Here is a 12,602-nt window from a genome sequence, read left to right as displayed (position 1 = left end):
ACAGTACACACATCTCATACAATATTCAAAACAGAATATTCAATGACTTGATGTTTAAAAACCAATATTTTCATGTAATCACGTCTCAAAAAAATATAAAAAAAAATTTTTTTGTCTAGTAGAAAATAATGAACTACATATTTAAAACAATTAAAAAAAAAAGTGTCAACTAGCCTATACAAGTCAACAAAATAAGTCTACCTTTACAAAAGCTGTTGATCATTGAAAGCAACACAAACTCCATTTCGGATTTATTGTAGGTATGAAACTGGCGCGTCGAGATCACGGGCACCAAGCTTCGGTCGGAGTTCTTCGCGTACACCTCGATACAATTCCCATGACCATTATGATCCTGCCGATTATGCTGCTGATAGAAGATACAGGTGAGCTAATTTAACTTCAGTTTCTATATTATTGAGTGCTAGTACGTACTGCTAAAACGGACATTAATCTGAACCCAATGCACAACCATATTCAAATGGACATGCATCAAACATCCTCTCATAACTGATTCACCCAGACACACATTCACACACACTCATATGCTCACACGCACGAAACACACACACACACACAATTGTAACCTTAAGTCGTCTTATTTTTCTATTATTTTTTTATTGAAACTGTATTTAACTGTTTCAAATTGTTTTTGTTATGGTGTCAATTACAAGAATTAAGAATAAATAAATAAATTTAACAATTTTCACTTAATACATTTTGTGCTATGTAGCATAAAGATGTTGTACTATTACTGCTATTAAAGCCACACGCATGGTTCTGCAGTTGTATGACACCAGTGGTGAATAGTGAATCGAATAGTATTTGGTTGGTCCAATTTGCTATGATAGTTTTCTTTTAAATTTTATTACATATATTGCTTTGTGTGAATTTTTCACAACAATCTATAAACAACCATTTAGCTGGCAAGAGGGAGGCAAACTTGACTCCCTAATAAAAATTAGCATGTAAACAATGTCTCACAAAGTGATCCCTTAATTGCAAAATTATGTTATCACACCCACATTGTGTTTTAAAAGCCTATTAAATGACATCCCGTACTATAGAATAAACAAGTAAAAAAACATTACACTAGGATATAGATACTGTTAAATAATTTAGTAAGTAATATTACTTTTTTCATATTCAGGTTATATGATGAACTAGGATCCAGTCCCCAGACAGATGAGGCAACATATGAAGATCGTCTACAGTCGGTTGTTGTGTCACCGCATCGTGCACACAAACACCGTAGAGATTCAAGTCCAGAAGATAGAAAGCACTCAAAAGTAAGTCCAAGATTTTAGTATGGTTTAAGCTATTTAAGTATGTTAATAGTGCACACCTCAGACCAATTATAGAAGGACCTGTATCGCACTCATAGTCACGAACTTAATTGTCTGTCATTTTCTGAGGAAAACAAGCTTAAATTTTGTATATATCTTATAATATAATAATAATAAATAATATAATATATCTTATACTAAACTAGAATTTTTTGCCCGTTTTTTACACAATTCAATTACACAAAAATGTATTTTTAAGGAGGTCTTTAACCAACGAACACGATTACAACTATTTAACATCGATTCTATAGAGACAGTGTTTATAATCGCATTAGATCGTTGATCACATACTTTGACAGAAAAGTAACGTCTAGCGAGGCAGGTCCTATATAATAATTGGTCTGAGGTGCACACAGACAATGAATGTATTATCTAGCGTCTTAGCCAAATAGAAGAAGTTATTGGCTAGTTGTCAGGAAGTCATAATCCAATTATTATTTTATTCGTGTTCAATGAACACAAACACAGATGCAAAGAACTAAACAGGATTTCTTTGCTACATAAAGACGTGTGTTTATTAATTATTAATTCATATGTTGTGATTGTATAGGAGCGGCATCGGAGTGCTGGTGGTGGATCAAGACGCTCGCGGTCAGGTTCACGAGGTCATGTGTCGCGGCGGCGGCACCGCCGGCGGCGCGATGGGTCTGGCTCGCGGACCTCACGTGCCGGCACTCCATTAAGAGATGAACCTGACGCTCCCCCTACAGAGCCACGTCGACCGCCGCGTGATCGCCCACCTCTTCCTATGAGCCTGCCTCTACCTAAATTCGCCGTGCAATTGCTACGTGCGGCGCCTGCACAGCCGCGCTCGCTGCCGGCCGCGCCAGCGTCGCCGCCGCGTCCACCTTCCGCCTCATCCTCTAGCGGCGGTTCAGCGCCCCATTCACCTTCACTTGAAGAACGCATTCGCTCTCTTGACGAAAAGTACGAGCGCTGGAGTGGCTCTAGAGCGCATGCAGATGCTCCCGATCGCTCCCGTCTGAGGCATCGCCTCCTTGAACTCGACATAAATGAAGTAAAACCTTCAGAAGTAGTCCGCTCGTTGCTAGCCAAACGGTCCGTTTTCGACGAGGACTCTGAACGATTAGAGGGTGCTCGCGCTCCAAGTCCGGGAGGAAGTCCGCGCTCTTTGACTGTTGCAGTTCCGCGGGTGTTACGATACCCTTTTCCTGCCCATTCCGGTTCGGTTACTGCGCCGGCTACTCCTTCTACCTCCACCGCAGCTCCCGGAACGCCTACTCGGCTACCAGAGCCTGATGAAACAGATCGCTTGTACCCTTCGCCGTTGGAAAGATTACCGAAGCTTCCTGACATTGAAACTTTAAACGAAACAAGAATTGCATTGAGAACACCTTCAATAGACAAACAAGCTGACCTGCAAGAGAAAAAACAATCTCCTTTATTTGATAAAGAGCAGTTTGAAATAGAGGGAAATATTATAAGGTCCGAAAACAAGAGTAGAAGAAACTCTTTAGTCGTAAATTTTGAAGAGATCAGATCCCCTAAGAATACCGAAAATATTACATCCGATCAAAAATTAATGGAACAGAATACAATAGATATAAACGAAAAGCACAATTTGAAAGATCGAGTAGTAGCTGAAGATAAGCCAATTACGATAAAAAAGGAAAATAGTCCAAAAGTAGAAGACCAAAAGGTTTTAAAAACCAGTGATTCTATAATAAGTAAATTCGAAAGAAATTGTTTTCGAGACAACATGAAATTATGCAGTCAAGAAATTAAAGAAGCGATCAAGCAAGAACTAGAAGGAAATCTTGAATTAACTCAAAATGAAATGTTTTTCTTTTCAAAAGATTATGATTCAAAATTGCAAACAATTATTCAAGAAGATGTTAAACCAAAATTTAACCATGAAAATAAATTGCTTGAATCAGGTTTTAGAGAAAAAAAAGAAATTGATAAACTATTTCAAAACCACATCAATAAAGAAATCATAGCTTATAATGTACACTCCCTGAATCACTTAAATGTCACAAATTGTTCAGAATTACCTAGGAAGATTATAGAAGAGAATCAAGATTCAAAATTGAATGAAAAAATTTGTAAGGAAAAATGTGACGTCAACGGTCCATTATTTTTGCACGATGATAAATTTGGCAAGGAAAATATAAATTGTGAAAAGACTGTCGATAATTTTAAGGCACAAAACAATGTCTTACATGCTGTTGAAAAAACGGTTAGTAATCCAAAAAACCACGACGAAAGTAACAGAAAAGATTGCGATAGAACAAAGCATTCGAAAGATCGAAGTGATAAAGATCACACAGAAAAGGAAAAGGTTCAGAACAAACATTTTAAGCATGAAAAAAATGAAAAAGAGCGGAAGAAGGAAGATAACCATTTTATCAAATCCAATTCAGATAAATTGGACAAGTTCAAAACAGAAAAACACCTAGAAACTGAAAAATCCATAGAAAAGGATCGTGAGTCTGATAAGTCTAGACACACTGATGATGCAAAAACTGTACGTCATGAAAATCATAAAAAAGATAAATCTGAAAAAGATAAAAAACGAGATACCGAAACGGAAAGTTTGGTTAAAGGATTGAAAAGAGATGATAAACACAAACACGATCGATCCAAGAAAGACAGTGACATAAAACGAGACAGTAAAAGTGATAATTCTAAAAGCCGAAAGTCTTCTAGAGATGAATCTAGTAGAGACATTTGTCGAAAAGATTCTACTGACTCGAGTACATCTAGAACATCACACGATTCAACCAAATCTAGAGATTATGAAAATACTGACATGAAAGAAGAGTCTAAGAATAAAGTAAGAAGTACTGGTGAAATATTAATGAAAGAAGAGTCCAAGAATAAAGTAAGAAGTACTGCTGAAATATTAATGAAAGAAGAGTCTAAGAATAAAGTAAGAAGTAATGCTGAAATATTACATAAACTTGAAACTGATAAAGACTCAATAAAATTTAATGATCTTCCTAAATTAGAGAGTAAAGTTTTATTGGTAAAGTGTGAAATAAAAGAAGAAAGGGATTCAACACACAATTTTAAAAATAAAATAGACGGCTATTTAGAAAATACAATTAAAACTAAATCTGAAGGACCTGAGAAACAACGTCACTATTCCTTAGACTCACCTAATCTCGATTCTAAACGTAAAGAGCGGTTGAATTCATGCTCCAGCTTACCATCTAATATCGGTCATAAGCGAAGAAAGTCATCACAAGATAGTGTAGATTGTTTAACAGAATATACCAAGAAATGCAAAAGTGAACGACGCGACTCAAAAGATTCAAGAAGCCTAGACCGTCATAAAACGACAAAATTTAATAAGGGCCATTTTGCAAAAATTATTGAAAGTAAAACTAAAGATGATAAGAAAAATCAAGTGAAACCACCTGATGAAATATTTTTGAACATAAAAGACGATGAAACAAAGGAATCTTTATCAGAAAGAAGTAATAAGACCATCAAAAAAGACTCACTGGACGACAGTGAAGAAAAACTAGAACTATTAGGCAGGAGTCAACAATCCGGAAATTCAGAGTCGTCATCGGAATCTTTACACAATAATTTAGATTTTCTAGCTACTTTAGAATTGAGATCGAGTGAAGAAGACGAAAGACAAAAAGCTCTGCGTAAAGAGATGAAAGAGAAGAAACGTATCCAGCAATTACAACAAATACAAGAACTACAAATGCAACAAGATGCTCTTCAGCAAGCTGAATTATGCAATAAGTTGAAAGATCAAGACAAAAAATTTAAAAACGACGAAAAGAAAAAAGAGAGTATGCGTGAGAAGAGAATGTCTACGGAACGTAAGAGTAAGGACGATAAAAATGATAATTGTAAACGGCGAAATCGTAAACAAGTTCCAAGCACAGATAGTTCAGATTCTGACGAGCCCATGAAGAAACATTCTATATTTGACATCATAGATGATGAACCAACATATATTTCTATGTACGATAAAGTGAAAGCTAGATCCTGCAAAAATATGCAAAAGCAGGAAGAAGAAAAACGACAAGAAAAAATAAAAGCTAAATTTAGTCAGTTAAAGCAAAGTAGAGCAAAACGTGAAGAAAAGAAAAGGTCTAGTTGGGATGAGGACAGCGATTCAGAAAATGAACAGCATAAATCTCATAAGGCTTCCATGGGTAGTTCCACTGATGACGATCAAGTTGTAACACATAGTAAAAAACGTGAAAAATCCCATGGGTCCAGTCTTGAGTACGATGCCATTCGAACAAATGATTATTTTGATGCAGTAAGTAATGAAGAGGACTCACGTAATAAACTGTCTCGTAAAAATTCTAGATCGCGCATTGTGTCTGATACGTCTGATGATGATAATACTAACAGAACTATAACAAAGAGCCTAAATTTTGTAAATAAAATTAAAAAAGAAATATTTTCAGACTCAGAATCTTCTCAAAAATGCAGGGATACCGATATTCATCTGAAAGAATCTAGCGATGATAAGGTAAAGAAAACTTCTCTGCTGAATTTATTCGGGAAAAGTGACAGTGAAGACAATAGATTGAAATCAATTTTAGAAGTTGAAAACGAATTCAGAATGTCGTTTGCTAAAAGTTTTGCGAATGATATATCTTCTGAAAATGAATCCATTCCACCAAATATACATTCGTCTGAAATTCGTAAAAAACACAAGAAAAAACACAAACATAAGTTTTCTTTTTCCGATGAAGATACTAAAACTGAAAGTGGTCTTGAAGTTACACTGGATATGAGTAAACGTAAAAATTTCGACAAATTTCGTCGTCATAGTAATAAGAAAGAAAAAAGAAAAGATAAAACTCGTGAAAGTGTCGACACGGATGAACCACGGGATGACAAAATAAAATATAAGAAAGATAAGAGATCACCAAGCCAGTCATATGATTTGATTATGGATCCGACGTCCAATAATTATAAAAAAGAAGGTAAAATGGAAGACATATTTGGACCACTTTCAGATGAGTCTGATAGAGACACAGGTCATATTGCAACTCACATGGACTATCATTATGCTACAGGCGATAAATTAAATGGTGATGATATTAAAATAAAAGAAGATATCAAACGTAAAAAAGAGAAGAGAAGGAAAGACAAAAGGCATTTCATCAAAGACGATGACAACAGTTTAGATGTCGATGCGGTAAGTAAAGCAATTGAAGCTCGTTTATTTGCTGACACCTCAAATATGGATGACAATCGCTCAAAACTCGAAAATAGTTCCGATTGTTTTACTCAAAAATTAAATGCAGAACATAAATATGGAGATATTAATGTAAATAGTCCCTTCAATAAATACTGTGTTAAATATAAAAAAGATTCTCGAGAAAAAAAGAAGAAGAAAAAGAAAAATCGGGAAGATCGTCAAAGTCGTAAAGAACATCACCATGGATATCACCATGAAAAAATACAAAAACTTGAGGACTCTGATTTCGACAACAATATTACGCCACAAAAGCTTGATGAGTCTTACCTTGATAATAATATTACACTTTCGCCGAAAACAATGTTACTTGACATTCCATTGCCTACTGATACCCAAAAGCCAGACGTAGCAGATAAATCAGATGATGGTAAATCACTCTCCGAATCACCCAGCCTACCCAGAATAACAGATAGTCCTCCGTTTGCCATAAAAACAGCGGAGACCAGTGTTGGAAAAATGGATGATCAAGATTCTCCTAACAAGTTAGAAATAGACAATGCAATCGAAATTGATTACGATATGGTGAGAAATATTGAGGTTAACGACATACCGATGCCACCTCCTATTGATAACATTGTGCAAGATATTAGTGAAGTACCACTACCTAAAGATCCACCTCTTGATACAGTAAATTGTAATTTAACGAGTGTAAGTATTGACATAGAAGTTGATACCGACGTTAAGATAAGTGAAGATGCTGTTCGAAGTATTCCTAATGTAGAAAATGATAATGTGGATAAACAGACAGATAAAATAGTTGCTGAGTCTCAATCTTGTAAAGTAGACAAAAAGACAGAGGAGAAACCTCGGGCCATCATTTCACAAGAAGAAACAGAGGATGCTGTTGCCGCATTATTGGGCGAAAGTTTTGGCGGGAAAATAAATACATTTGTTAACTGTTATGAAGAAGTAGAAAGCAATAATACGCATCAGATAGCAATTGAAAACACTACAAATGAAAGCGAAATTATTCCTGAACAAGATGCCGAAGAAATGCGACAGGCAGTTCAAAATTTAAATGCCAGTGAAATGGAAATGAAACCTGATACACCTGTATCTGATAATGATCTATTACTCATAGATACTGACACCGAAGAAAATGAAGAAACCAATCAAGACGCAATTGAAAAATTGCCAGTAAATATAATTGCAACAAATCAATCACTTAACAATAATAATATTAAAGTAAGCTTAGCGCAGGCAGAAATTTCAAACATAATCGTTACAAAACCTAAATCAACTATTGTTCAGCCTATTCAAAAAGAATCTCAAGATTTTAATAAAACAGTAAATGAAGTTGAAGTAAAACCATCGGTGACGAAACAAGAAATTATTCACCAAATCACGTCTACAGCAACTCCGGTCATAACATCTCCAATTCGATCTTGGACTTTATCAAATAGTAAACTAATTGAACCTCAAACAAACATACCCGTGAGTTCTATGACCAACAAAGAACACAATGAAACCAAGCCTACTCATATAACAGCAAATATAGTTCAGATAAAAGGGCCGCATACCCAAGGCGTACAAATAGGTAGTTCCATAAGGCCTATAATAAATCCTACAAGAGTTGGTACCCCTTACCAAGTAATAAACCAGATAATAAGGCCGCAAGTTTCAACTATGCAACCGCCTACAATAAAAATACCAGAACCACATATAATATATCAAAAACCACAAGGAATAGTAATTTCCCCAAGAATTAGTAATGAACCGATGCTGTTAAGTCCTAAGACGAGCCCACGAACTGAAGGTATGACGTCACCCCGTTTGACAAATATGACCATCCTTGGGAGTTCGCCGCAAAATATTAATTCTGTCGGAATTGCTTCATCAAATACGTTACAGCAAAGGTCTCCAGGTCAAGTAACTGTAGTTCGGATGCAGCAGCCGCCGTTAAGCCCTATTCAGACTATGCACATATCACCTGGTGCCAGAGCTATGGTATCTCCTAATAGACCTAACTCAGTTTTAGTTCAAACACAAGGCTCTCCACTACATTTCAATAGATTGCCTGTAACTCCAGTTCTCACACCTATTTCCAAACAATTAAATGTTAATAATATAATTCAGCAGACTAAATCAAGTTTAGGTAATAATACACAGTTAATTCATCAACCGAAGATAATATCGGATACCAGAAAACCTGAAAATATAAATGAGAATACAAAAATAATTTTATCACCTACAAGATTACATCAAAGTACAAATTCTACTATAATAGCACAAAATCGACTTATTTCCGTGCAGAATCCTATTCACGTCGGGAACATTAATTCTACTTTGCAGCTTTCCAATAAAGTTTTACTAAACAGCAAGACTCAACTGCCAGAAAAGAGGGATGTTTCCATTAATAAGACTGAACAAAGTTTGTTACCACCAATTATACATGTCGCTACTCACGCTCCATCTTCCATTATTCAAGGTAGCACTAAATCAGTCGTATGCAGTCTTCAAGAGGCTGTTAATAGAGGAAATGGGTCAAATGTGATTCATACAATCAATTCACAGAGACTGCTTGCAACGAATCCCATTACAAACGTCATCCAACTAGATACTAATAAAAGTACACCCTCTGTGTTATCCATGGCTACTGTAAGACCCACACAGTCCCTTGGCAAATCTGAATCTGCAAATACTGTTGTAGTGACGACAACGAGCCTTGCAAATGTAGTCATGACTCCATTGTTGCTTAACACATCTACCACTCCAAAAGCTACCATACGATTACATCCGAGAAGTGAGAGTGAACATGATACTCATCCATCTGTTCCTTTTTCCAATCATTGTCAGCCACAGCATAATGATATAAATATTGAAAAGAAAGAATTAGATATTCAGAAACCAGTCCCTGTGTCAACGCCAGATAATGTTAAATGTGAAACCGATTTTGAAGAGCTATTGAAAGATAATACAAATGAAATAAAAGTAACTAATGACCCTGAAAAGAAATTGGAAGTTAACGTTGGAAAAAATTTAACATTGATTACTCCTGCTTACGATCGGAGAAAAAGTACAGATGAAAACACTAAGGTCGAGGAAAGTCATAGCAATAAAGAACTTACTACTAAAAAACAGTACAATAGTACAGCGGACGATGCAATACTGAAAATTAATGATACCGAAATTACAACATCAGCAATCGTAGAGGTGAAATCTACAAATTTGGTAGAAAATATTTCTAATAGTAGTAATCTAGAAACAAAACGACAACAAAGTTCTGATGTGAACTCTCATGATACAAAGGACAACATTGACGACAGTAAAACTTCTGAAAATAATGATATTATCTTAGCCACGAAAGATGATGAAAGTAACAACAAATTTTTTAGCCTACTCTCAAGTCCAAATAAAGGTAATGAAATAAAAAACTTAGATGAAGGTGATTTTTGGTCTGCTAAAGACGTGAACATAGAATCTGTTATTAAGAAAGTCGATTCTTTATGTAATGACATCCCAGATGAGAAAAAGGAAGAAATCCATAAAGTAAATGGTTCTAAAACTAAGAATACCTCAGAAGGAATTTCATCAGAGACGAATCCACAAATTGATTTATTTATTGGAGCTAAAGAAGCCATTAAAGAAGATGCTTGTAGTACAGATCTTCCAAAAGGAATTCAGTCTCAGAGTGAAAAATTTCAAGAATGTAACGTAATCGAAGAAACTGTGGTTGGAAAAACTACTAGTAAGAGGGGCGGTCGCAGTGGACGTGGTAAGAAAACAGAAAAGAATCAAGACAGAGTTCAAACTCGTCAAATAGCCAAACCTCAAAGGGGATCTTCAAAGCGAGGTAGAGGCAGCAGAGCAAAAGTAGATAAAAAAATAAAAAATTCGGTAACTAATAATTTAAATAACATGCCTGGAGATGTTTATGATTTCCATGAAGATTCAGGGGACGAAACTGTAACATCACCTAATAAAACGGAAGTAAGACCCCGTTTAATTCTGACCATTAAAAGTCCACTTTCTGGTCACTCGAACGCCATTGCAACATCAACTCTAAGTATAACGCCTAAAGAACAGATAAAAAACACAGAAAAACAGAAGGAAGAAAAGATGGAAGTGTTCGTATCGCCCTCAGCGAATACACGAAAATCTAGACGCTTACAAGAAAAAGATATCCAACGTAGCACATTCGACGACGTTATTGACGAAGTGATAAAGGGCTCAGCAACCCAAGCAAGAAATAACAAAGAAACAAACAAAAAGAGATCAACAAGACAGGCTGGCTTTAAGACGAACACCGAGAAGAATAACACTTCGGGTGACATTCGTAAATCTCCCAGGGGCGTCAAGAGAACGAGGGACAGAAGCCTATCGGACGCATCGATAGACAGCAGTGACGATAATTTCAAACGTGAGGATGCAGTTAAGGAGCCGAAGCTCCCTAAGTTAGCAGAATCTGTAGTTCCACCGAAGAGCGAAACCGAAACTATCATCAAGACGACCGCAGTCGCTCCGCCCGTCATCACCGCTCCTCCGAGCAATCCCACTCCTATAATGAAGCCACCCAAGAAAATGATATCAGAAATCGTCAAACTCACGGGGGTGTTCGAACCGGCCGCTAACGTGAGCAGGGTGGTGGTGTCCTCGCCGAGCGTTCCAGATCGACCTCTGCCAACTGAACGTCCGTGCGAAGCAGAGCGAGCGCCGCCCCCTGCCGCTGAGACTTCGCCTCTGACGGCGGGCGAGGCCGGCGACGCGGGCTACGTGCGCCGGCTCGTGGACAACGTGCCTGCTAACATGATGCCGGTCGGCGCCACCGAGGCCACGGACGCGCGCGTGCAGTCGCCCGCGCTCCCGCACCGCCCGCCGTCCGCACAGCACCACGCGGACCGATTCCTCACACTCTACGATCCGCCCGTTGTCGTCAGGTTCGTATCTGTCCGGGTTATTGAATAAAAGTATTGTCATCAGGAACAGTGAATAACTGATTTAATATGTTATTCTCCCCAAAAAACTGATGACTCCAAACTAAAACGTCACTCAGATCAAACAAATAAACATCTGAGCATTCTCAGATTTTGACATCATTCTGCTTCTGTTGCGTAGCCCAAGATAATAAATATTGTAGTATAGTATCTATTTCCTGTCCAAATTATTTAATTAGTTAATTTAAAGTTTGTGGTTTTATTTCATCATCATCATAATAGACGTTGCATGTCTGCTGAAGAACATAGGCCTTTTAGGGACTTCCAGGTATCACGATCCTGAACAGACTGCATCCAACGAATCTCTGTGACTGGCTTGATGTCGTCAGTCCACGTGGTGGACGATCGACCTACACTGCGTTTTCTAGTGCGGGGTCGCCATTCCAGCACATTCTTATATTATTTAGTCATAGTTAATATACGTAGTTGAAAGTATAAATTATGTATTTAATCTGAATACAGGGGTGGCGAGGGAGACCACGGCGCATACGCGGGGCCTGCCAGCCTGCCTCGCGGCGCTCACCATCCACCGCTCTCCAAGCCGCCGGTGGCTGCCTTGGGTCCTCTCCCTATAAACTCTGGTATGTGCTGTACTTTATCATACAACGAATCGATACATACTAATGTAATCCATATTATTTACCAAGTTTTCTTAATCGTTTTATTTATTTTATCATGGTAGTAGAAAAAGTATTGTATGCCACTGCACGCAATTAGCCATTGTAGCACTAGTGCTGCCTATTTACAATTCCACTTTGCCTCTTTGCACAAAAATCAATCGTGCTACAATGGCACTCATTACATGACAGTGGTATAATAGTACATTATGATATAAGTGCGGTAAGTTGAAAATTACAGCAGAGGCGATATTGCAAGCCTTGGCTAGAGCTATAGTACGGAAGCAGAGGCTGTAATTATCAAAGCGCACGCATGTCATACGACGTTCTATAACACATTTGCGAGGAAACACACTTTCTGAAAACGAATTTGCATCTTTGCCTGTTTTCCAGGGGTGACATTTATTGTCAAAATTATTAAAATTAAAGAATTAAATGTCTTTTTATTATATTTTATCTCACAAAGTTAAATGTTGAGCCCTTTTTTGACGTAAAACTCTTT

General features: G+C 37.2%; 1 protein-coding gene across 4 annotated transcripts in view; it reads left to right on the top strand.

The window, feature by feature from the left end:
• Positions 1–12,602, top strand: part of LOC112049069 (protein split ends) — a 90,530-nt gene that overhangs the window by 69,436 nt on the left and 8,492 nt on the right. For all 4 annotated transcript variants that reach the window (XM_052887475.1, XM_052887473.1, XM_052887472.1 and 1 more), the window contains 4 exons: positions 261–383; positions 1,148–1,286; positions 1,894–11,426; positions 11,946–12,064. In XM_052887475.1, the coding sequence (XP_052743435.1) occupies positions 261–383; positions 1,148–1,286; positions 1,894–11,426; positions 11,946–12,064 (9,914 nt within the window). The remainder of the gene's footprint in view (positions 1–260; positions 384–1,147; positions 1,287–1,893; positions 11,427–11,945; positions 12,065–12,602) is intronic.

This window comes from Bicyclus anynana, chromosome 19, assembly GCF_947172395.1.
Source record: "Bicyclus anynana chromosome 19, ilBicAnyn1.1, whole genome shotgun sequence".
NCBI classification, from domain to species: domain Eukaryota; kingdom Metazoa; phylum Arthropoda; class Insecta; order Lepidoptera; family Nymphalidae; genus Bicyclus; species Bicyclus anynana.
This window is presented reverse-complemented; position numbering and strand designations above follow the sequence as displayed.